The 27,482-nt window shown below is 35.4% G+C and overlaps 1 protein-coding gene across 1 annotated transcript in view; it reads left to right on the forward strand.

Annotated features, from left to right (window-relative positions):
- The window catches only part of LOC136035574 (isocitrate dehydrogenase [NADP], mitochondrial-like), a 42,060-nt gene extending 25,439 nt beyond the window's left edge, over positions 1–16,621 (forward strand). The window contains exons 4-8 of the mRNA XM_065717449.1: positions 2,496–2,695; positions 9,040–9,284; positions 10,875–11,126; positions 12,424–12,534; positions 16,110–16,621. Of these exons, the coding sequence (XP_065573521.1) occupies positions 2,496–2,695; positions 9,040–9,284; positions 10,875–11,126; positions 12,424–12,534; positions 16,110–16,284 (983 nt within the window). The 3' untranslated portion in view covers positions 16,285–16,621. The remainder of the gene's footprint in view (positions 1–2,495; positions 2,696–9,039; positions 9,285–10,874; positions 11,127–12,423; positions 12,535–16,109) is intronic.
- The last annotated feature ends 10,861 nt before the right edge of the window (positions 16,622–27,482 follow it).

The raw sequence follows: 27,482 nt of genomic DNA on the forward strand, positions 1-27,482 counted from the left end.
GCATGTCGGTTGAAGGCTTCATCTCTGTTACGACAAAAAAAAAAACTTAAAAAAATGTAAAAAACACCGTTGTGTTTGTTCTTTTTTGAAAATATAAATTGCCACCTTGCCCCATCGTCAGTTCCCTCCTTCCCACTTAAAGAATTTGTTCTTGGAAATTTCCTTTTGATCTCCCAGCCGCGAGACAAAAAAAATTTAAATTTACTAAAAAATAGTTGTAAAATTTGTCGCCCTTTCTAATTAAAGCAGATGTTGTAGCTTTTCCCGCGCATGTTCTAAAGTCAGTGAGAATCGGCAATGCTCGCAACCATATTGCTATCTCTAAGTCTAAAGGCACTTGTAGGTCATTGTTGCTTTTAATTTTAGTAACGGTACATCTTTTTATGTTCGTTTTTAGATTTTATTCCGTTAATCACACATTCCCTTTTTTTCAACTGCCTGTAATTGGACAGGGGAATCTGTTCAAATCCCAAATAGAATTTTTTTTCAAGATCAAGGGTTGGCAATTGCCTCCCTAAAGCCTGGGATACGATATTTGGGTAGACCTAGTGGTCGAAAATGGTGGCTGGTGTTTACTCTCCATGGAGTTTACAGCTCGAAAAATTCCCTCCTCCCACAGATAATACCCCACTCGAGGAAAATCCACCCACTCAGAAAATACCCCCCCCCCCCCTGGAAAGTACCATTCCCGTGGAAAATAAGGCTTTGTAAATTTGAGAATTATATCTAAGTTTTTTTCCGTAGGGGAAGGAATTTTGGCCCTTGTGTATTATACATCACTCACTCAAGATGACGCTATTTGTACATAAGGGGGGAATTTTTGCACAAATAGCCAAAATTCGTTGCCAAAGTAACGAAGGAACAAACGAAGAAACCGGTTTGTTCTCGGGTTTTACATATCGTAAACTTGAGTGAGTGGCGTATAATACACAAGTACCGTAATTTTTCATAGAGAGAGAGCCGGATTTCCCAGTATTATTTAAAAACAATCAGAAATTAAATAATAAAAAAAACAAGTTTTTCAACTGAAAGTAAGGAGCAACATTAAAACTTAAAACGAACAGAAATTATTTCGTAAAAATATAAGAGGTAATAGCAGTGTTGCTTCTAAATTCAATTTTAATCAAAAAGCGAGCATAGATTAATTACTAAGTTAATTAAAAATTAAGAATTAATTTCTTACTTTCTTAATTTCTGACGGAAATAAAGAGCAAAGTTGAAACTTAAAACAAAAAAAAAATTACTACTCTATAGCCTATCTAACATATACCAATAAAACTGGTACAAATAGGTCAACTGGTGACCTATTTATGCATTTTCTTTCAGAAATAGCACTTCATTTCCAGACGTTTAAAAGACTCATGGCTTGTAAAACATTTTCAAGTATCAATTGGCTTATTAATAAGAAATTCCCATTAAGTTCTAGGAAATTTTGCAGTTTTGAGGCATGCAAAAAAAAAACATTATTCTTTAAAAACGTTTGAAGTTGATTATAGACTCTATTGACCTTTTTATGCATTTTCTTTCAGAAATAGTACTTCATTTCCAGCCGTTTAAAAGACTCGTGGCTTATAAAACATTTTCAATTATCAACTGGCTTATTAATAGGAAATTCCTATTAAGTTCTAGGAAATTTTGCAGTTTTGAGGCAAGCCAAAAAAAACATTATTCTTTAAAAACGTTTGAAGTTGATTATAGACTCGTACAGTTCCATAGAGGATAGTCCTACGTGCTTAGTCACCCCTCTGCCTGCCTTAGACGAAGGTTTGTCTTCAAAGGGCTTATAACTTATAGCGCATTTCGGGAAAAACTGTCAAGTGGAGAAGAATCAGAATTTGAGGCTGATGAAGGAATTGTAACTGTTAATCTTTATAACATTTAAAGATTTGTTAGTCTTCTTGGTACTTTGTGTGAGTAAAGAATACATTACTAAAGGATAATATCCAAAAACTGCCTCTTTCAACTTCTCTTCTCTGGTGTAAAATTTTTGTCATGCCTAATGGCTAACACAGCAACAACTAACGGTTAAACACAGTAACGATTTTTAAATAACAGCCGCACAATTCTTGACGTGGGACGGCAACTGTAGGGGCCGCTTTTGAAACCATCTAGAAGTGTGTGTGTAGGCAGGGTGGAGAGTGACTTTAGGCTTGAGCTCCTTCCTCGTGATGAGCATGGATCTAAGCTCCGTCGAAGCTCACTGCGTTTCTCTTCCTTATATTTTTGTTCTACTTTGAGAGTATTCTACTTTCTAGTTCTTGTTGTCTGCTTTATATATTTCTTGTTCTACTTTGACAGTATTCTACTTTCTAGTTCTTGTCTGCTTTATATATATTTTTTGTCCTACTTTTACAGTATTCTACTTTCTAGTTCTTGTTGTCTGCTTTATATATTTCTTGTTGTAATTTCACAATTAGGGAAACTATTTACTTTTCAGTTTATTCAATTTCTTTGTTTTTTATGTTTTACATTCTTAATCAAAAATTTCCTTTAAGAATTCAAATTGAAAAAGATGTGGCCAAGTCCAAACGGAACAATTCGAAACATTTTAGGCGGAACTGTGTTTCGTGAGCCGATCATTTGTCAGACCATCCCTCGATTAGTTCCTGGCTGGAAAAGGCCTATTGTCATCGGTCGACATGCTTTTGGTGACCAATACAAAGCAACTGATTTTGTTGTTCCAGGGGATGGCAAAGTGAGTCGAATTTTCCATTCATTTTAACAGGTTGGACTGCCAACTGTTTGGTCAGTGAATTTGTTCCCCTAGCATACAAAATATGTAATTTTTTAGGTTAAATGTGTCAATCTTGAAATCTCGAATAAAAATGCTGTTTGTTTTACCAGTAGTATTATTGGCCAAGAGGAGCCTTGTAGACCTCTTTCAAAACGGCCAGTCAACGTCAAATATAATGAAAAAAAAAAAACATTCATACGAAATATCTTACTACAGTTCGTTACCACGAATTGTTTAATCTCCAGTCACTGTATATTCTTTCATGTGCATGTTTTTCTGTTTCATTCCTTGACCTTCTTGCGTATTAAAACCGAAGATAGAGAAAACATACTAAGTTTTTATATGGGTTCACATTATTAGTCAAGAGAAGCCTTGTAGACCTCTTTCAAAACGGCCAGTCAACGTCAAATATAATGAAAAAACAAACAAAAAAACATTCATACGAAATGTCTCTTACTACAGTTCGTTACCACGAACTGTTTAATCTCCAGTCACTGTATATTCTTTCTTGTGCATGTTTTTCTGTTTCGTTCCTTGACCTTCTTGCGTATTAAAACCGAAGATGGAGAAAACATACTAAGTTTTTATATGGGTTTACATTATTGGCCAAGAGAAGCCTTGTAGACCTCTTTCAAAACGGCCAGTCAACGTCAAATATAATGAAAAAAAAAACATTCATACGAAATGTCTCTTACTACAGTTCGTTACCACGAACTGTTTAGTCTCCAGTCACTGTATATTCTTTCATGTGCATGTTTTTCTGTTATGTTCCTTGGCCTTCTTGCGTATTAAAACCGAAGATGGAGAAAACATACTAAGTTTTTATATGGGTTCACATTATTGGCCAAGAGAAGCCTTGTAGACCTCTTTCAAAACGGCCAGTCAACGTCAAATATAATGAAAAAAAAAACATTCATACGAAATGTCTCTTACTACAGTTCGTTACCACGAACTGTTTAATCTCCAGTCACTGTATATTCTTTCATGTGCATGTTTGTCTGTTTCGTTCCTTGGCCTTCTTGCGTATTAAAACCGAAGATGGAGAAAACATACTAAGTTTTTATATAGGTTCACATTATTGGCCAAGAGAAGCCTTGTAGACCTCTTTCAAAACGGCCAGTCAACGTCAAAAATAATGAAAATAAATAAATAAATAAAACATTCATACGAAATGTCTCTTACTACAGTTCGTTACCAGGAACTGTTTAATCTCCAGTCACTGTATATTCTTTCGTGTGCATGTTTTTCTGTTTCGTTCCTTGGCCTTCTTGCGTATCAAAACCGAAGATGAAGCCCTGTAGACCTCTTTCAAAACGGCCATTCAACGTCAAATATAATAAAAAAAATTAAAACATTCATGCGAAATGTCTTACTACAGTTCGTTACCACGAACTGTTTAATCTCCAGTCACTGTATATTCTTTCATGTGCATGTTTTTCTGTTTCGTTCCTTGGCCTTCTTGCGTATCAAAACCGAAGATGAAGCCTTGTAGACCTCTTTCAAAACGGCCAGTCAACGTCAAATATAATGAAAAAAAAAACATATAAAACATTCATACGAAATGTCTCTTATTACAGTTCGTTACCAAAAACTGTTTAATCTCCAGTCACTGTATATTCTTTCGTGTGCATGTTTTACTGTTTCGTTCCTTGGCCATATTGCGTATCAAAACCGAAGATGGAGAAAACATAATAAGTTTTTTATATGGGTTCTAATTATTGGCCAAGAGAAGCCTTGTAGACCTCTTTCAAAACGGCCAGTCAATGTCAAATATAATGAAAATAAAAAAAAATATATATAAAACATTCATACGGAATGACTTAGTGTGAAAGCATGAAACATATAAACATGTAAATCATTTACTTTAGAGAAAATTATTAACTTGTGACAACTCTGTCGAAACCTTTATGCTGAAAAAGAATGCGAAGAAAAAGAATTCCTTTTTTGATATTATATTATTTTTTTTTATCAAAGTATGTATTCAGTTAGGAAATGTTTCGTTTTACGTCATAAATTTACAAAATGTGTCCTTTTTTTTACTCTTTTCCGTTCAAAATCTCTAAAATGCGCCACTTTCTGTGTACCCTCTTTTGTCTTTATATCTTGGCAAATGGGAATATGTCCTTTTGACATTGAAAATTTGCCCAATTAGCAACCCTGGTAGGCAGTGCTTTCCTCAGCGTCAGTGACGCTTGTCATGTATATATTGACATATTTGTATCCAGATGACGGGACAAAACGGTTCGAAATAGAATCAATTGAACAACTAATATAGATAACTAATAATGAATTATTCATGAGAAAAGTCTGATCATCTTTGTCTTCTAATAATACCTGAGCCACGTAGTCGCACGTATGGATGGAATCCAAATTATGACCTGAGTTGAGTTGAGCGTAATTTCGTGAGTTAAGCAACTTTCAGGTTTCAAGCAGTCTGTATGACTGACCAAGCAGACGGAAGATTTACTGCATCAGTCTTTGTAATAGAAGACATAAATACAGTCTTATTGCTTTGATTGTTATAGAGAACAAAATTAAAAAAACAAAACAAGTTATTTCAACTGAAAATAAGGAGCGATCAATAAACTAATGTAAATTATCCTAAATATGAAGAGGGTTGCCCCCTTCTCAATACCACTCTTCGCAATGAAGTTTTTAGTACTTTTAAAAAGCTTCTGATTCTAATTAAACGGTCATTTTTTGACTCGTTCTTAAAGAATTGGGACAGAAGGTATATCTTAGAGTAAAGGACGATGTATTAAGGAGGGGGCAACTCCCCTCCCCTCTCTTATATGGGACAATTTTTGATAGTTTGAAGTTTTAATTCTGCTTAAGTTTAATAATGCCAGAAAATCCGCCTCCTTCTCCGTGGAAATTCCGCACCTCTATGGAAAATTCCTCCACTGAGAGCTCTTCCAAGTAGACCCGTCTCTTGGAAAATTACCCCTGGACTATTCCATTTCCAGATTTTTTCAAATTTTTTCCTTCTTTTTTTACTTACTCAAGGTGTGGGGAGGATTCATGAAAGACATTTTAAGCATCTCGTTAAGAATTTTTTGCCGCTGATATTTTACGTGTGCACAGCACAAAAATCCAATTTTTTATTGCCATATGCTACCTCACAATGGTGATGTCAAGAAACACGTGCACTATGCGTTTCAAACGCAAATATTAGGTTTAAAACGTCCTCTGAGACTGATTTTGACAATATTTTAGTTATCCGCTAGTGCTGGAGAAATAAAAACGTTGAAAAAACACATGTGTCCCATGCTCGTTCAAAATTTCAGAAAAATTGTTTTTCTGTTAAAATAAGCACAGATTACAACTTTTGTTCCAAAATTGAGTTTTAATGATTTTTTTCTTTATTTGGAAGTTATTTTCACTTATTAAGCGAGGGGGGAGCATGCAAGAGTGAGGGTTTTAAAACTCAAGGTAATGTTTTTTTTTTCACCATGGAGATCATAACAGTGCCCTTTCTATGCGTCGCCATCTTTGAACTCCGGAAGTAGCCCCCAAGAATATCATTTTTGGTGTCAAATGGAGCTTTGTGATGGTGTCATCATACAATGAAAGTGTCAAATGGAGCTTTGTGCTGGTGTCATCATACAATGATGGTGTCAAATGGAGCTTTATGATGGTGTCATCATACAATAATGGTGTCAAATGGAGCTTTATGATGGTGTCATCATACAATAATGGTGTCAAATGGAGCTTTATGATGGTGTCATCAGACAATGATGGTGTCAAATGGAGCTTTGTGATGGTGTCATCATACAATGATGGTGTCAAATGGAGCTTTATGAGGGTGTCATCATACAATGATGGTGTCAAATGGAGCTTTATGATGGTGTCATCATACAATAATGGTGTCAAATGGAGCTTTATGATGGTGTCATCATACAATAATGGTGTCAAATGGAGCTTTATGATGGTGTCATCATGCAATGATGGTGTCAAATGGAGCTTTATGATGGTGTCATCATACAATAATGGTGTCAAATGGAGCTTTATGATGGTATCATCAGACAATGATGGTGTCAAATGGAGCTTTGTGATGGTGTCATCATACAATGATGGTGTCAAATGGAGCTTTATGAGGGTGTCATCATACAATGATGGTGTCAAATGGAGCTTTATGATGGTGTCATCATACAATGATGGTGTCAAATGGAGCTTTATGATGGTGTCATGATGAATATACAAAAAGAACGTAGATGTGACAAAGAGCTCTAAATTGGGTGATTAAATCTCTCTCTACGATGGTGCAATAGCGTGCTAGCTTTGCGAGTAAGCAGATATTTATGAAACTTACCAATGGGGGGGGGGATCAAATAAGAAGGGAATATCATAAATCTTAGAGCGTTTTTGCCAAAGAGATTTTAGTTGTATCCTTCTTTGCCTTCCCACTCTAGAAATGGCACCAACAAATTTCATTTTTGGTGCCATAGGGTTATATTATTAAGACGAATTTATAAAAAAAAAAACACGGATACAAAAATTATTTTTCAAATGAGTCGTTAGACAGCTCTCTACGATGTTTCAGTGCCCACTAGTGACCTGGGTTAGCGATTGGCCTTGATTACTGATTAGCACTGAAATATTACACTTATGGAATTTACGGAAAAATTATGGAAACTAAAACAGAAAATTATGAAAACTAGGCCTCTCAGAACGCATTATATTGAATACCGTTTATCTCACTCAGGCTATGCCAATTATCTCCTAGTGCGCGCAGAAAAACCGGTTTTAAACTGAACAAGAGCAACAGTTTGGTTGGTACATTACACAAGTGCCAAGTTTCGTTCTAAGAAAGTAGGACTACAGTGATATTAAAAATAATTGACAAACGAATAACTCCCTTGGACACAAAAGTAGACTTTTTTCCTTTCGGGACGTTTGTTCAGATTCATTGCCGTGAGAAGTAGGGGAGTTTCGTTGTAGCCTTAAAAAAATAGACAAAATAAACGAAATCCTGGAAGAATCATGGTTTGTGGCGTGGGTCCAGTCTGTCTTAACCATATGCCTTGTTTCGTGACTCAGTTTTGTTTTACTATTTTGTTTTGACTTATGTAAAACGACTAATTAAACTTATATATAACGACTAATTAGTGTGTAACGACTAATTAACGTATAATGACTAATTAATGTATAACGACTAGTTAATGCACGCGTATAACGACTAACGTATAATGACGATAACGACTAATTATAACGACCAATTAATGTATAACGACTAATGTCGAATTTATGTATAACGGCTAATTAAATCTATTCCTAGATTTCCAAACTCTTTTAACTTTCGATAATGTATCGTAAATAGACGAAAAGTGCTATGCGGCAGGCGTAGAAAAATCCCTTAGCGTATTCTCTTTTGCAAGGACGGGAAAGAAGAAAGTGTTACCCCAATCCACAAGCACAAAAGCATACATCTCCCTGCTTTATCCTCCTCTGCGGAACTCCTCCCCTGCTTCCTCCTCCTCTGTAGACTACGTTTTGCTTGATACCGCGAACAGCTGTTAGTGATAGTAAGAAACATATAAAAAGTGACGTTTTAATTAAGCCCGTTGGTGTTTATTTCTTTTTATATTCACTTTTGACCATTTTTGTCCTCGACAAACCTACTCTTTACATCAAAGTTTAAATTCGGTATAACACTGCTTCAAAAAAGAATCCATTTAGTGTACTTGCTTTTCAAATTTAAATATAATTTTTCCAAATAGCTATTTTCTGTGTGAGAAGGGTTGAGCTTTCACCCCCTCAACCCCCACAAAGAACGCATCATCCTATGTTTATTTAGATATATACTCTTTGCAATGAAGGGAGGTCAGAAATTAACTCCGAAATGAAAATAATTTTTGCTCAAGCTTGGAGTCGAAACCTTTTCAAGCCCTTATTACAATATTCCCAATAAAAGAGATTTTGCTAGAGATTTGTTCTTTAGCACCCTGATAGATGGTGTTGAACTATATTTGTACAATAATGTGTTAAGGACGATAACCATTCCTAAAAAGCTTACGCGTTTCACTGTCTCTCTGAGGAATCTGAAATATCATGGTTTTTAAAAGAATTTATTCGGACAAACATTTTCATAGAGGTGTCAGCCATTTACCCCGACAGGAAAAGGAAAAAGAGGCCCAGTGCCTTCTTTCGTTGCCATCTGTGTAAAACAAGAAAATGTGAATGAATATACGAAAATAAGAAATATTCCCATTTAAATCTTGCCAAGCAAAGCTCCTGGTAACTCTTGCTCCCTCTGAGAAATCAATTGTTTTGTATGCATTACACCCATTTTGTACTATTTTTAGGTTGAAATGGTATATACTCCTACCGATGGGTCTGCACCTGTGAAGTATGAACTTTTTAACTTCACTAAGGGTGGCGGTGTTGCACTTGGAATGTATAACACTGACGAATCAATTGCTGCCTTTGCACATTCCAGCTTCCAATTTGCACTCCAGAAGAAGTGGCCACTGTATATGTCTACTAAAAACACGATTTTAAAGCGTTATGATGGGCGTTTTAAGGATATTTTTCAAGATATTTATGAAAAGTAAGTAAACGCTGACAAAGTTGCGTCTTTAATCGTCAGGACATATTATTGTATTTTTCAATAGGCTAATTTTCCTTAAAATAGTTTTTCTCTTTTCGTCTTAGACTAGGTGGATAGTCAAAATCGGTGACAAGTTTTCAAAATCAAATAAGCGGTTGTTCGATGGACCAATATTTTTTTTTCTTCTTATTTTATGAAAATAACATATTTTTTTTCATTTGAGAATTAATAAAAAAGAAAAAAACGAAAAGAAGAAACTGTAAAAAGTGGGAAATTACTTGAGAATATCAGAAAAGAAGAATAATTTTGACATTTTTGGAGAGTTCAGTTCTGGATGAGAAAGTAGGGTGCATATCGTGGAATGACATACGATAGCTTGATAGCCTGCATATCGTATAATGACACACGGTTGCTTTGATTCACGATAGCTTCACTATCGATTCAGTACTCTCAAGTGTTTTCTTATATCTACACCAAGGGCACTTGGGAGGAGCACTTGCCCATTACCCCATAGCAAATTACGCCCGTGTTGTACTTAACCTTATTTCTTTTTCCCTTTTTTATGACCTACAGGGCTGAGTTCGAGAAGAATAAGATTTGGTATGAGCATAGGCCTGTTGATGATATGGTCGCGTGTAGCTAAACTATGCATTATTCTTCCAGTAGAAAAGAAATTCATTTAAAAGATAACTCACAAAATATTAAAGACAACACAAAAGATATCTATAATGACAATTGCTTCGAGCTTTTTTTGAAGTATTGTATATTTGCTGCAAGTATTTTTCAAAACATGGTTTGATCTGCATCCCCTACACTAAACTAAGTTTTATGGCCCCCTTTTTGAGGTTTTTAAATTCTTTTACGCAGTGTGGATCGCTTTCTGTGGTAATCTAGTACCCACCACAAGTGATCAGAGGTGTTGCAACCATGTGTAATCAGTCTTGTAAACGATTTTACCTTGGGGAACCAGTTCTGTGTTATGGGTAATTTCGAAGACCACACTGCCTTTCCATGGCGATAAATAAGTATTTGAATGGTGATAAATCCTTTAATTTGACAGTGACAATAACAATCACAAATCATCCTGGATATTTCGGTCACATGCATAGTGACAGTCTCCAGCAGAAATACTTTTGCATTGTGTTCAGCAGTGTATTTCTGCTGATGACGGTCACTGTACATGTGACGAAAATATACAGTATATTTCGTGATTGTTATTGTCACAGTCCAACAAACGGATTTATCCCTATTTGAAGTTTTATTTATAGTTCGGTGTTAAAGTGCTAAGATAGTTTTACCGTTTTCTTTTATGCAGCCAACTCATTAAATATATGTCCCGACAGTCAACGAGTTTTAAAATTTGATAGAAGTTTATTTCATTGTCCTCATGCGCCGCGTCGTTAAGGTTTATCTGGTGTTAATGTTATATTCTTACATTGTGCTTTATCCTTCGGAACTAATTCTTGAGTATAGGGTGTCAAATTGACTTTTCAATTGCTGAGTCTTTGTTATATGAACAAGTATTAACCTTGTTCCCTAATCTTATTGCGCCCCTGTTGTACTTTACCTTGTTTTTTTATTCTTTTTTAGGACCTACAGGGCTGAGTTCGAGAAGAATAAGATTTGGTATGAGCATAGGCTTATTGATGATATGGTTGCTCAAGCCCTTAAGTCCGACGGTGGTTTTGTTTGGGCCTGCAAAAATTATGACGGTGACGTCCAATCCGATATTGTAGCTCAAGGGTATGGATCTCTGGGTTTGATGACCTCAGTATTAGTTTGTCCTGATGGAAAAACTGTAGAATCTGAAGCTGCTCATGGGACAGTTACTAGGCATTATAGGTAAGGATAAAGGATTTTCAATGGGGTTAAACCATTTTTTGCAGCTGTATTTATTGACTTCAGATTAACTGTTTATTGATTAATGTTAATCAAGATTAATGAATGAACTTGTTGTGGTAGTTTAATTGTTTCATTTGATAATTGTTGCATCATGTCCTTTACTGTAGAAATATCATTCCTAATATTTAAGTTATCTGATGAAAAATAGCTATTTTTTTGAGTGCTCGAAGTTCCTGCAAATGTTAAAAATAAGTAATAAGGGAGCCACTGGAGATATTTTACAAACATTTAGAGGTGGTGACCTTGTTGTTATTCTTCAAGGAAAACATAAAAAGGGCGGTATTTCCAGGGAAAATTGAGCTTAAACAACGAAGAAAATTGTTCATCAGCAAAGTAAAAGTGAAAAAATGACTTTTCTGCATATTGACCAATGGTCTGTGTAGCGCAGGGGTCGATCGCCTGATTATCTGCCTTTGGCCGGGAGTGCAATGCGTGGTTGGGGAGGAAATCATCCAACACTCTCCATCCCCCTCCACATTCTTCCAGGCTCTTATTTAGAGCTTGGGTGACTGTGGCTGAGCAAACAGAATCACACCTTTGAGCCTCGCGTCCTTGAGCCGGTGTCTCCGAGCTCATGAGCCTCTTGTCCTCAGGATTTCAGGTCTCGGGCTTTGTCTTTGCAGAACGAACCGCGGTAAAGTTGAAGTTTATGATGTTATTTTGAAGCTGCTGTGCCCTGGAACTACTGGGAACTGAGAGGGGGAAGTGAGGATTTAGATTTCAGTGTGAAATTTGCGCCTACAATGTCCGCTAACCAAAAACATTGTTCTGTTTCTTCTTTCTAGCAATTGAATAAAGAATTTTGTCATTGAAAATTGGGTTCGAACCAACTAGAGGTCGAATCAACCCCGTAGATACGGGGCTTAATCGAGCAAACAGGAAAACAACAAAAAATTAATTAACTTTAATGCCTTCCGCTTTTTTAACACCTCGGGGAATCATTAAACTCATATTGGAATAGACCCGAGTTTTTTATTTACCAGTTTTTTTCCACCGAGTATTTCGTTGAAGTTAAAATCAACGATTTAATTTTAATTTAATAATATAAGTTGAATTAGTAATTTGGTTAAAATTAAAAATATGTTAATGGTGTAGGTTAAAATTAAAGTGGTACTCCCCAACGTTTGAGTTTGGTGCCCAAGGTTGTATTCGTTAACACAATTTGACCCAAGTGTCGCTATAAGGTTACAAGTTTATTTCAGTTTAAATCTTAACTGTTTATTCTTTTTTTTTTTAGGATGCACCAGAAAGGCCAACAAACATCAACGAATCCAATAGCATCAATTTATGCCTGGACTAGAGGATTATCCCATAGAGCTAAGCTTGATGGTACTCCAGAATTAGCTAGGTAAGCATCTTACCTTATATATGCTCTATCTAATCTATTTGGCCAAATCTAACCAACAGAATCATTTTCAATTTACTATTCAATTAATAATTTACATTTTAATTGTTTTTTGGTTTATTATTAAAGTTATTTAATTATTATTAATTGCTTTGATTATTATTTTTATTTCTTAATTTATTTTTATGGTATTAATTTATTAATGATTTATCAATTGGTTGCGTTTATTAACTGCGACCTCAACTTTATTTTAATAAAAATATAATATTAAAATTGCAAAGTGATTATAACTGTTAGATTATTTATTTGAAAGTTGGCGCCTCTAAAGTTTCTACGCTCGATGCAAGTGCTCCCTCTGTCCCTCCACTTAAACCACCTCTGCAAAGGATGTGAGCTTTTTAGTTGACCCAGACACAACGACAGCACATCTAAGCAGCACGAGACGCAGTTGGGGGATTGGAAACTATAAAGGAATTTGAATGTTACCAGCATTACTAAGATGGTAAAACTAAGGATTACTGGGTTGATAAGATCATCCCTGGGAATAAAAACAAAAACGCTTCCATGATCTTTCTTCTGGCAAAAATACAAAATTCCATATTTTTGCAGGTAAAAGCTTGAAACCTCTACATTAAGTTTCTCTGATACGCTGAGTCTGTTGGTGTGATTTTCATTGAGATTCTTTCACTTTTAAGGTGTCCTCCCCCTTTTTTCGAAAATTAAACAAATTTATCAGGTTTGGAGCTTTTAATTGGCAACACTAAATTTAATGAAACTTGTATATTTAGAATCAACATAATAATCCGATTCTTTTGATAAATCTATTGGTATCAAAATTCTGTTTTCTAGAGTTTCGGTCACTATTGAGCAGAGTCACTCCTTATTTACTACTCCTTATTTACCTTATTACCACGAACTGCTTTATATTCCTCTTCTAGTGTCTTTAATTCATTACTCGTCATCCGAATCACAACACAGGCAATGATTTGTTAAAAACGAAGTGCCAACCATTTGTTTTCCTGCCTGCTCCATATAGTAATTCTAGTAATTCTTAGTAATCATCAGACAAGAGATGGACTAGTTGTGAAGGCTGCTGGTAAAAGACTGTTAAAGTGAAGAAAAACAGATAACACACAAAATAATATAAAGTGTCTTTGTAACGCGTAACAGCTCATTAATATCGCCATTAGTTTCAAGAATAAGGTCCCTTGCTTTGTCATATATGTTATAGAGTGGGATAGAAAGGGAAGAAAAAGTTTAGATCCATAAAGCAGGAAAATGAAGCATAAGACTGAATTTAACAAAGAAACATTGTTTTTAAGAACTTACCCTAGAAAAATGTGTGGGCTTTCTTAGAATCCCAGATTTCTTGAAATATTATGGTGACTGGTTAATTGAAATCAAGGAAATATTAATTAGATGACTTTTTTGAATAATTAATTAATATTTATTGAATGCTGATTTAATATTAAGACTGAATTTTAAGATTTTAATTATTTTAATTTAAGAATTTTGTGAATTATGTTTATGTTAAATATTAATGTAATTTTATTTTAATTTTATAGTTTGGTGTGTTTGTTTTGAAATACAATTTAAAAATAATGTAAAATTTAAGAAAATAATAATATAATTAAAAAAAAATAATTTTAATTGTATTTGTTTTAATGTAAGAGTTAATACTAAGGCTTTAATTGGTATTTATTAATATTTGATTAATTAATAAAATATTTGATGACTGGCTATTTGAAATATTAATTTCACTGATATGTTGCCTGAAAGTAGTTCTCATCGGTAGGCATACCTAGAATCTAGATATACTGATTGATCCCTAGGTCATTTAAGAGAACCCATCGAACGAAGAAATTCAGGAGAAAATCAGTAACGTCAATTTTACAACATCCACCGCCAGGGAATTGGCACACCCGACAAACTTTGGCAAAATTTCCTGCTGTTCAGATGGTTCTCTTGAAGTGCATTTTAGTTGGAAAAATGGTACAGCAACTCTCTCAAGCAGATTACTCAGTTTGAAACGGATCTCAGGCTCTGTTATCACAATAGAGTCAGTGGGGCTGTCGTCAGCGAAGGCAGTAGAATGTGGGCCTAGGTGACATACACGACAGGAAACTGCTGGTTTTGGTTCGTAGCTGAAACAATGACATCATTTGGGATAAATTAAGATCAGAACTGTCTCCAAAAAAGAGCCTTACTTGACACTAAGTATTTATTGGTAGCAGACATTAGTTCAGTCTTAAATATCTGTCGTCGCTGTTTAATGCCATTGCCCTTCCACAGGTATCCAGAATGTTCCAAACCCGCCAGTAGCAGAGCTCGAAAAAATTCTCAAACTGCCGAAACTTTAGCAGCACAACTTGTATTTTGATAACTTTTCTATGAGCAAAAAGTGTTTTATATTGAAAAATAGCATTTCATACAAAATCTACCAATAAATCTGAAAACTGCCAAGCAGCATGCCTGCCCCTTCACATGTACTGTATGTAGCACCTTTTTGGAGATCCATGTCGTCCGCGCAGTGTGCAAAAGTAAAAGTTCTGTTTTTTCAATTCAAGAAGGTCCTTTTCATGCTTCCACAATGGATGAGCAACTCTTATAGTATAGATAGTACAATATATTTAACGCATGTAACAACCCTCTGGGCAACAGCCACAAAAAAATTGTAATTATGGTGCGTCTGACCAAGCAGTCAGTGTTACCCGTGTTGCCGAGAATTATCTGAAAAACGATAAGAGAAGAGTGAACCCGTTGAAAGCCATCCTGTGCCGGGAGTTTTGCTAATGTATATAATGCTTAAATACGTTTGATTTTATTCTGCAATATGACTTTTCTTTTTCCTTTGTTATACTCGATTCTAATTCCATTTGAATTTTTGGGCAATACTCAGCGAACTTACTCAACTCAACCTACATATTTACTGAACTCAATTTGAGATGGTGAGTGGAAAAGAAGATCTGCGGAGATAACCCTTCTTGGCAAATAGGAACCACGCCGAGGCTTGCACGGTACCCTCTTGCACCGTAATGACATATATTAAAGAATGGAGTTTGGTGCTTCAAAGAGTCGAGAGTTTTTTTGGGCGATCGGAAAAGTAAAAATTAGCATAGACGAAAATGCATAGTTTCTTAAAAATTTGCTAAACACAGACATTAAAGGTATTTGCAGATAATTTTAACTCTTTCAGTCTGTAGATCTTTTTTCATCCCATTCATTTCCTTTCCTTTATCCATTCTATTCCTTCTCTCTTTATTTCTTCTTATTCTATCCTTTATCTTTCTTCTTGTGGTAAAAGCTAAAATGTTTGCTAATTCTTACCGTCGCTGACTGCAAGAAGGAAATTGAGTTAACAAAAATATTTCTGTAGATTGATGTAGATACAATAGAAAGTCACTTGCTATATTATATTTAGTTTCACAGATCGTTCCGTTTTGCTGATATCTAGAAGTTATTTAATTCCCTGGAAAAAAACTGTTAAAATTGCTCATTTTATTTCCGGTTTTCCCGTTCTTTACTGTACCTCCTTTGAATTTAAGGAAATTTCTTATAAAATAATTTGAAATTTTTAGGTTTAGTGAACTTTTAGAGAAGGCTTGTGTCGATGTTGTCGACTCTGGAAAGATGACTAAGGACCTTGCTGGGTGTATTCATGGCCTACCCAATGTCAAAGAAGGCATGTATCTCAACACAATGGATTTCTTGGCTGCCATCTCTGAAGACCTTGAGAAGAAAATGAAGAACTAAGTAATGAAAAAGAGCCATCTATTTATCATACTGAATGATAGAGTCTAGATGTTAGTCTTTTCTGGTGATTTTTTTCTTTTGTCTTAAAAAAATTAGAGTAATTAATTTTTGAGAAAATTAGATTAGCCAAAATTAGAATCGCTAATGGTTTTCCTGAACTCTTTTTGAACGTATTAATTTGAAGCGCTGCCTGTAAGTCCTGGTAAGAAACAATTCAGTTGAAGCTAAAGTTTGATCTTGAAATAAATAACTGATATAGGAATTTTTTTTCTTGATTTTTGGCTCTTATCATATCTGTCTTTTTCATCAAAAATTGCAATAAATATTTTTAATGTTTCTTTTTTTTCTTGAAGTGAGATTAGTTAGAATTATTATGTGGATTATGGGAACGTCTGACTGGAACGATTGTCTGTGCTAATTGATATCCTTTACAGAGAGACAGTACGTGTCACAATAAAAGTTGCCACTAAAAAAGAGTAAAATTTCCAAAAAAGTAAAATCCCCAAAAAGAGTAAAATCGCTGAAGTAGAGAAAACTCAGCTCAAGAAGGCAAATTTATTAAAGTTGTTTGTTCTCTTGGCTGTTTTTGCATTAGATATCGAATTAGATTTATTTTGCAGTAAGTTGTAGTGAAAGTTTCATTTTAATTGGAAACATGAAATAAAACTTGTAAAAGGTATTTGATGAAAAAAAAATCACAAAAGGTATCAGTTTATGACCAACCACTTCTAAAATAAAGATACTTAACAAATAAAAGAAGTACCGTTAGGAATATAATGATTATACTGCTTATTTTACGTACTGTATAATATTTTCAACTTTTCTGGTCACTTTTTTCACAATGCACTCCCCTCTTGATAGCGTCAGATATACTTTACAATGCACCCACCCTCTTGATAGTCTCAGATATACTTTACATTACACCCACCATTTTTGACAAACTTTTTTGACAATGCATCTACCCTCTTGATAGTCTCAAATATACTTTAATTATTTATTGCCATGCTGACTAATGGTCTGCGTGGCGCATGCATCGATCTCCTGATTTTTGGCCTGGAGTATAATACGGGGTTGGGAGCAAATCAACGGACACTTCCCCTTTATTCCCCCACGTTTCTATTACCCATTTAGAGCTTGGTTGACTCTTTCCGAGCTTACAGAGTCAAACTATTGGCCCATGTTCTAAACAAAATAACCTGTGACAACCGCTCTGTCTTCACTATTTTATATCTAGTGCGCTAAACCACTCGGCTAGGACGTTTTCAGATGAATATATTCAGCCAGAGGAATATATGAAAAACTAAAAGAATATACTAAATTATAAAATGCTTAGTTTATAATATGCAGGCTGTTTTTATCAATCATTTTGTCGTGTTTCCTTCCACTTTCAATAATCATTTCGAATAATTTATATATTTAAAATTCTATTATTATGGTTCTGGCGAAGATAAATTTCGTTAAGGTTACAACAGAAAAACCCGCTTCACCAAGGAGGAATGATGTCATCACACGATTCAACACAAAGGAGAAATAACTTATCAGCGCCTTAGACAGGAAATTGTTGGATACAAATCACTACCGAAAGAAAGCCCTTTCAACAATAAAGACAGTAATTTTTGGACGCAAATCACAACAGGAAAAAAAAAATTACAAGAAAAAAGCTCGCTAGACAGTACAAGAACCATTGGGAACAAATCACTACTGGAAAAAAGCCTTTCAGACAGTAAAGAAATTGTTGGACGCAGATCACGACAGGAATTATCGGATTCTTCTTTGGAAACTATCACATATTAGTATAAGATCAAACGCTTTTTCTTGGTTTGATTCATATCTTTCTGGTAGGCTTATTTCAGTTGATCCGCTTTTCCAGAGCCCTTTTGAAGTATATTATGGCGTCTCTCAGGGATCTGTTCTTGGTCCCATTTTATTTCTGATTTATGTTTATGATCTGATTTTGGCGGTAAAAAACACCAGGCCTCTGGCATGCTGCAAGCTGTGTCATCCTGATGCTCGATCGTGTTCAAATACTACTTCTAACGATTTTCTAGTTGCTTTTGCTGATGACACCACTCTTGGGACCCTTGGGAAGACGGAATCTGATATCAAGTCTAACCTTGTGGCAATATTCAAGAGAGTTATTTCATGGTTTAATGCGAATTACTTGGCCTATAATGTTGGCAAGTCACATTTTCTTATTTTTTCTTGAATTTCTATAGCTTTAGACCAGAGAATCAGGTGGTCCGGTTTCTTGGTATCCTGCTTGATGAGAACTTTCATTTAGAAACCATATAGCCATGATTAGGGTTAAGATCTCATGGAGTTTGGGTACCATTTGGAAACTTATTTACACATTTCCTGAATCTATTCTGAAGCTTCTTTTTTTCTGCCTTGTCCAGTCACATGTTTCTTATTGCCCAAATGTATGGATGTCTACTTTTCCGTTTCTACTGCGGTCACTTTCTGTCATGCATATTAAAGCACGGCGTCTGGCTATGGACATCAACCGTTCCTCACCAACACCGCTTTTAAGTCTATTGTCTATTTACATTATTTCTTGTTCTTCTTTTGTCTTCCATCAGCTTCACGGCAATCTTCCAAAACCTCTTCAAAAAACTCCTGTCTTTATTTCTGATTCAGCTCTATATAACCTTTGTTCTTCATATAATATCTGCATTCCGCCCACCCCTACTATTCGATCAGATTTAAATCCCCTTATTGCTTGTCAACAGGTCTAGAATTCACTACTTTCTTCAGTACAGAAATGCCACTCGTTTGGGCTTTCAAAAGGATTCTTAAGGATCATTTAGTAAAGAATCCATATTTTTTTCCTTTTCCTCTGAGGAGTTGATGTCCCCTGAATGTTTGTTCATGATGTATGGTTGTCTTCTCTGCGCTTTGACTCCCAGGCCTCAGGTATGTTCTCTTTTTCATCTTATATGTTATTAGGCTATTGTTCTCTTCTTTTTGGTTGTTGCTTAAGTTGTATTCTCTGTATCCCCCTTGTATCCCTGGCCATGGAGCCTTTCGAGGGGGAATGAGAGTATTGTATTTCCATTTCATATTTTTTGGTGAATAAAACTCTGAACTCTGAAAAAAAACTACAAGAAAAAAGTTTGCTAGACAGTAAAGGAACTGTTGAAACAAATCCCTACTGGAAAAATGCCCTTTAATCAGTAGAGACAGTACCGACACTACAAATCACTACCGAGAAAAAGCCCTTTAGACAGTGAAGAAATTGTTGGACGAAAATCCCAACAGGAAAACAATTACAAGAAAAAAGCTCGCTTGACAGTTAAGGAACAAATAACAACCGGAAAAGCCCTTTAGTCAGCAAAGTCATTGCTGGAAACAAATCACTACCGGGAAAAGCCCTTTGGACAGTAAAGAAATTGTTGAATGCGAATCAAAACAGGAAAAAAAAGTACAAGAAAAAAGCTCGCTATACAGTACAGGAACCATTGGGAACAAATCACTACCGGAGAAAAACTCCTTTAGACAATATAGAAATTGTTTGACGGAAATCACGACAGAAAAAAAAACTAAAAGAAAAAAGCTTGCTAGACAGTAAAGGAACTGTTTGAAACAAATTCCTACCAGAAAAATCCTCTTTAGTCAGTAAAGAAATTGTTGGACGCAAATCACAACAGGAAAAAAAGTACAAGAGAAAAGCATGCTAGACAGTACAGGAACCATTGGGAATAGATCACTACCGGAAAAAAGTTCTTTACACAGTAAAGAAATTGTTGGACGCAAATCACGACAGAAAAAAAATACAAGAAAAAACCTTGCTAGACAGTAAAGGAATTGTTGGAAACAAATTCCTACCGAAAAAATGCCCCTTAGACAGTAAGGACATTGTTGGAAACAAATCACTACTGGGAAAAAGCCCTGCTGACAGTAACGAAATTTTTGGACGCAAATTCCAACAGGAAAAAAAAAATTCGCTAGACAGTAAAGGAACCGATGCAAACAAATCACTACCAGGAAAAAGCCCTTTAAACAGCAGCGAAATTGTTGGACGCATTTGACACAAGGAAAAAACAAGAAAAAAGCTCGCCAGACAGTAAAGGAACATTTGGAAAGAAGTCACTACCCGAAAAAATCCCTTTAGAGAGTAAAGAAATTGTTGGAAACAAATCTCTACCGGAAAAAGCCTTTAGACAGCAAGCAAAATGTCGGAAACAGTTATTACCGTACAAGCCCTCTAGACAGTAAAGAAGCTTTTGAATGCAAATCACTACCGAAAACATACTTGCAAATAGAGAAAATAATTACCAAAATTAGCCATGGATCAATAGAGGTGGCAATTGTGGAGACAGGTATCTAAGAGAACAAGCAGTACTGGTGCTAATCGCGTATGTGGTTAAGGCAAGCTGGGATTTGACGCTAGGTCTCGACAGATATTAATACACTTCTCCTTTATATTTTTCCACACTGAGACGCGTCATAGGTGATATTAGGGAAATTCAGGGGATCGGAATCATAACAGGGGGGCGCAATGATTTAACTTGAAGTTACTAGTACTAGTACTAGTATTTTCGTGCACACATATAGTAATAAATTGGACTTCAAAAATATTCTATCATGTTATGATTCCCTTAAATTTCCCTGCTTGCCCAATCGGTTTATATTTGAGATTTCTTTGCTTTCCCCTGTGACATTTTTCTCATCCAATTTAGTCTCAATGGCTCCGGCCACTGCTGTCAATCTCAAGGTTGTGTCTCACAAATAACGAAAACACAAATCTAAATGAGCTATATTTTCTTAGAAAACAATGTTTTGTGGAACGCTATATTATTGAAATTCAAACTCGAGCAAAATGTGTAGAACAAAGGAAAATTCGGGATAGGTATTAACGAAAATGCTCTTCCTGATTTTTTCTTGTTCAGTTGATAAAACTGCCAGTCCATTGAATTGAACCACATACAGTGATGATCTCGAGTAGGCTTATGAAAAAGTTTGAAAAAATAGAAAGATAAGTCTGCAAACCAAGATTAGAGTATTGGAAGCTACAGTGATGACAGTGGTCAAATATGGCCCTGAAGCATGGACGCTCCGAAAAGCCTACGGATTGTTCTGGGCACCCGGCTGACTGATTGTATTTCAAACAGTAGACTGTACGAAAAATGTGGTTCAATCCCGCTTACTAGGGACATAATAAAAGAAGGGTTGAGATAGCTAGACCACGTTTTGTGGATGAAAGATGACAGATCGCCGAAAATTGTCCTTTTCGGCCATCCGTCTGGGGCTACACGGAAAGCAGGTCGTCCTCGTCTGGGTTGGGAGGATGTCATAAATAAAGATTTAAAGGAAATTGGAACTTCCTGGGAGGGTGTAAAGAGGGATACCTTGAATAGATTAGGCTGGAGGAGGAGCGTGCGTAGCTGTGTTGACCTCGGGGGCTTGGTGCTGCAGTGAGTTATTAGTAGTAGTAGTAGTATAACTTGAGCAACTTTCGTCTGCATTTGGTATGGTTATTTTTTTCTGACAAAATTACCTTGTATGCAATTACTGCATCTGGAAATAAATCAGTCAGTTGCACAAGACATTTAAGACTCCGTAGTGTTTTTGTATCTCCTGGGCTAAATTCCCTCTAGACTTATAAACTCCTTTAATAAGTCCCAACCACTTACATCACGCGAATCCCCACCTTTCAAAGCTACATCCTAATCTGTGCAGTGTTAGTTCAAATAATCTGTCATGCTTTGTTGCTTAATATAGAAAGTCAAAAAAGGTCAAAATCATAAAAAAAGGTAAAAAGCCATAAGACAGCAAAACCATCGCTTTGAAAACCAAGATCCGGTTTGAAAACAACTCCAAAGACAGCTTCGTTAATTAGTGGGACCTTCTCTTTTACTGGACTTTTAAATCCAAAGACAATTTCGTCAATTAGCTCAACCTTCTCTTTTGCTGGAATTTTAAATCCAAAAACAATTTTGTGAATCAGTGCAACCTTATCTTTTGTTGTACATTAAAATCCAAAGAAAACTCCGTCAATTAGCGTGACCTTCTCTTTTGCTGGATTTTCAAATCTAAAGATAACTTCGTCCATTAGCGTGATCTTCTCTTTTACTGAAATCGAATTATTGGCTTTATCTTGAAATAATATAGAATTTAATTAGTTTACAAGAAACATTTGTTTGGGTAGTAGTTAGCTCTGTGTAAAAGGAATACTGGGAACTTAGTCACATCTGAACCTCGAGATACTAGATTAAAAGAACATTTTTGATTAATGGTCTTGACTGCAGTCATAGCCGGAGACATAATGATCAGGTTACTAGTTTTTATAGATAAAAGTAGTAAGCGAAAAAACTTGAGTCAAATGCTGATCAGATCAGCACCTGCTGGAGCGGTCTTGTTTATTCAGATTGACTGATTCATGGTCTGTTCTGACGTATGGGATAACCAATGGTTATTATGGGGAAAGCGTTCGAATGATTGATGGAAAATTTTCCCCAAAAAGCAGAGATAGTTGTCACTTGCGAGCGCCAAGTTTCCAAGCCAAGTGTATTTCATGCCAAGTTTCTTCCTTTTTCGAACTAATTTTATTCAAAGCATTACTTTTTTGGATAAAAACTCATGGTTCTCGAAAAGAACCACCAAATCTTAAAATTTTCGCATGCCTAGCAACTGACATGTTTTCTACTTTCAGAAATGCTTGCTCATTTCAGCTCGACTACGCATGAAAAAACATTGGGAAACTTAAAAAATTCCTAGCCCTGAAACTAATCGGTATTATGAGAAAAAACAATCGGCATCATTGGGAAACTACAAAAAAAAATCCTAGCCCAAAAACTGATCAGTAATATGTGAAAAATCGATCAGTATCATTGGGAAACTAAAAATAAAAAATTACTAGCCCCAAAACTGATCAGTATTATGCCAAAAACTGTTCGGTATCACGGGGAAACTCAAGAAATTCCTAGCCTCAAAACTGATCGGTATTGTGCGAAAAAACCGATCGGTATCATTGAAAAAAAAGAAAAAATACCTAGCACCAAAACTGATCGGTATTATGCGAAAATCTGATCGGTATCAATGGGAAACTTAAAATTCCTAGCCACATAACTGATCGGTATTATGCGAGAAACCGATCAGTTTTCCTATGATGTCGATCGGTATTGAGTGTTTCCCCATGCGTCGGGACAGACTATCAGACAGAACACTGAGTAGAAGTGAAAAAGGCTATTATTATTGAATTATTTATTGAAAAACCTGTCGTAAAGTAAACAAAGGAATAATGGAAGAAAAGAAAAACGAAATAAAAGCATCACAAAGAAAAGAAAAAAGTAATTTTGCATTACGATAAACACCTATGATAACAGAGTCATGAACGCATCATATACGACCTTGCTATGACTAGTGAATTGAATCTAATGAATGAACATCCCTATGATAAGTAAATCGAATTTAGTGAAAGTTTTGGCTATATGCATTTCTTCTCTCTTTCAATTGAGATAATGTTGTAAAACTTACCAATAAAATTAATTGTGTAAGTTTGACTAAAACTATGCCTAATGGATTAGGAACTAGGCCTTACTACAATGTGGAGAAGCCTGCACGCGTTGCGCCGTCAACCATGAGGCCTTGGGAGGCGATTTTCGCTGGGATACCCATTAGTGCTGATCATTAGAGATTGGCTCAAAAGCAAATTTTAATAAGACTGAATGTATTTTCAATCTGTCTCGCCTAAAATTATGAGTTACCTAGTGGTAGAGCTCACTTTGACTGTTATTTACATAATAAACAAAAACATAAACTATTACATATACAAATCACTACGCTAGGGAAAAATTCAAATTTTGCTAACGTGTTGTGATTCTCTACATTAACATTCCTAAAGACATTCTAAATTAAAATAATAATAAAAAACCTACATAAATGTTCTTAGAAGCATCCTACACTAATGAAAATAATAATGAAAGGAAAAAAGAAAACAAACAATCACCTTCGCTCAAACATCCCCAGGGTAACAACCCTCATCCAAATACAACTCCCTCTACATGAGATCTTTCAACCCAATCCCCTCTAGCCCTGTAACCCACTCCAATCTCCCCCCAAATAAAAATAAAAAAATAAAAAAAACTGATGAAAGGGTTCTTTCAAGTTTTTCTATTCGTTTTTGATCATTTAGTATTTATTTTCTTTTCGTAATTGCAAAAGCTCTGATTAAGTGAAAAATCTCATTTCTTTCTACGAAACAGGACACAAAAGGGTACATAGCGATTTTGCTGTGTCAAAAATAGACAGTGCAGTTAAAAATATACGGTGCATAGAATTTAAAACCCAGGTTTTGGCAGGGATGGAAATTAGTCTCCATCCGACCTCCATTCAGTAAAAAGGTTCTAGAGAAAACTCCGAACACTCGGAGCTGGTTATGAAAGAGGAAGCACACTCTAATAGGTTCATGCCTTGACACGTGTCTAGCTAAGTATACATGCGAGTTAGAATTATCATAAGCAGTTTTGACACTCGATAAAAAGTTCTCTATGTTAGCAAATATATTTTTTGAGACTTGCTGAAAAATTTGGGAAGACTAATAAGGAAAAAGATCAAGATCAAAATTTGAAGAAATATCAAATAAGATGTATTTTAGCTACGAAGAGAAAATAGAGTTTATGTCTAACTTTTATTGTTAAAGCCCTTACATTTGTTTTTATTGTACTTCAAATTATCCTTCAGCCAGGCTATCCCTTAGAAATTTTCTGATAGCTCCGTGTAGTGTTTGCTTATACTTATCCTCTTTCTTTTAGTTTTTTTTTCCAGTTTTAATTTTGAATTTCCCTTTTTCCTCTTTTTTCCTTTTCTGTTCCTGGTAAATCTCTTTTTTTCTGTGGTGCCAAAGATTCACGCAGCTTTAGTCAAGGAAATATAGCCGTAAAGGGATGAAGTTTTGGTGAAAAACCTACATAGTCCTTTCTCTTGTTAAAACAGACTTTTTTTTAAGAAGGAATTACGGAGTTACATAAAATTTAAAACGAACGAAAACTATGTTATATGTCAAAGGGGATGCCTTTCTTTTACCCATGGGTCTTTACACTGAAGTTTTTTAGTTCTATGCTAAAACATTTAAAAAAGAAGGAAGGGATCAAGGGTTTATAGCCGTAAAAAGATGAAGTTTTGGTGAAAAACCTTCGCAGTCCTTTCCTTTCTTAAAACAGACTTTTTAAGAAGGAATTACGGAGTTACATAAAAGTTTAAAACGAACAGAAACTATGTTATATGTCAAAGGGGATGCCTTTCTTTTACCCATGGGTCTTTATACTAAAGTTTTTTATTTCTATGCTAAAACATTTAAAAAGGCAATGATTATAGTTGCTGAGTAGTTGCAAATGACGATTTACCCCTTTGAAGAATTTGAACTGAAACTTCTACTGGTTTAAAGCAAAGTTAACACCAATAAGCTGTTCTATTACTTCTTTAACGAACATGAACATCACAGCTCAAACAAACAGAAATAAGTCATGCTTACGGGGACCACCCTCTTCCTTAACTCCCGCTCTTTGCACTGAAGTTTTAATGTCCTATGCAGAAAGTATGGGTAACTTATAAGAGTGGTAACTGGGGCTAGTGTCGACAAAAAAATATAACACCATTTATCATTCGGCGAACCTGGTATTTTTTCAAGTTTTGTAGTGTTTTTGTTTTGTTTATTTGTCAGGAACTGAGATTACACATTTGTTACTACCCTAATCTTACCAATTACACTAATTATTCTTACCATTACACTGGAACAAATGACCAAGCGTCACCAAACACTTGATGGCGTTAATAGTTTTTTTGTCGACATTAGTGCCAGTCCTATTCCTATACGTTGCCCACACTCTTTGGTGTTATGCTGAAAGCATTTTTTGTGCAATAAATACAAATGTTGGGTGTTTTATTTATCTATACACTTTTAAAACATATGAATTGAGAATATTATAGTGCAAATCAATTGCACATCAGTGAGCTCTTCAACCGTTGAAATATTGAGAAAAGAACATTTTATCCCACTTCAATTGCCCTTGTCCTTGAGCAGTCGTTCTTAAAGCATATGGGGTAAAAAGTTAAACTTTAGCATAAAGAGTGGAGGGTCAAAGAGCGGAAAGCCCTCCTCATGAAAAAACTCTGTTTGTTTTAAGTTTTAATGTCGCTCTTTAATTTCATCTAATTTTTTTTCTATATTTTATATCTGTTTGGTATATACCTTCATATCTATTCTGGGTCGTATCCAGGATTTTGTTTTTTGGGGGAGGGGGTATTTTTCCAGAAGGGGGAGGGGGGTACAGAAAAATAAAAAAAAGGCATCAGGAATGGGTTTCAATGCATTTCATTATTTTTTTACGAGTCAGAAAAACATTTCGGGGGGGGAGGCTAGTGGAGGGGTTCAAACTCTTTAGTCCATCTCCTGTATACAGCTTTGTATCCGGGGCTTGTCTAGTTGTAAGCAACCGACCTCAAACCAACCTACAGTACCTCAAATGTGACTATATGAATCAAAGTTTAACTTTTTCAGAACAATACTACGAGGAAAAAAGCTCATTTGGTGTATCTACTTTCCAAAATAAACTTTTAATTGAAAAAAGAAACTACAATCGACAATAATAAGGGTGTTTTCTCCAAGACCGTATCCAGGGAGGGGGTAGGGTGTTTTAGCCCCCACCGCCTCAAGAAAAAAACATTTGTCCGACTCGTAAAAATGAAACAAAATGAATACAAACACATTTTTGATATGTTTTTTAAAGTCTTCTGTACCCCCCTCCTCCCCCGAAAAATATTTTAGTAAAACCCCCTCCCCCTAAAAAATCCTGGATAAAAACCCGGTTTTCACCCCCCTCAGCACTCACGCTGCATACTTCCTACTGTATTCTTTCTATCCATTCATCTTTCTATTTCTTCATCCATGTCTTCTATCAAATGCATAATCATCTGAATATTCCTTCCATTCAATTGGCTCAATTTTCTTATAGAGAATTCAAAGCACGAGGTTTAAACAATTTTATAGCTTAAGATGCCAACTCTCCCCTCGGCATATGAGAATTCATTGGTCAGCATATTACTGGATACAAATGACACGAACTGAAACTACAAATGAATCTATATATATAAAATAAGTTGTCTGTCTGACGAGTGAGTCAGACAGACTCACTCGTCTGTTTTTTTCAACTGAAAGTAAGGAGCAACATTAAAACTTAAAACAAGAGGAAATAATTACA

Source organism: Artemia franciscana, chromosome 14, assembly GCF_032884065.1.
Source record: "Artemia franciscana chromosome 14, ASM3288406v1, whole genome shotgun sequence".
Taxonomy (NCBI): Eukaryota; Metazoa; Arthropoda; class Branchiopoda; order Anostraca; family Artemiidae; genus Artemia; species Artemia franciscana.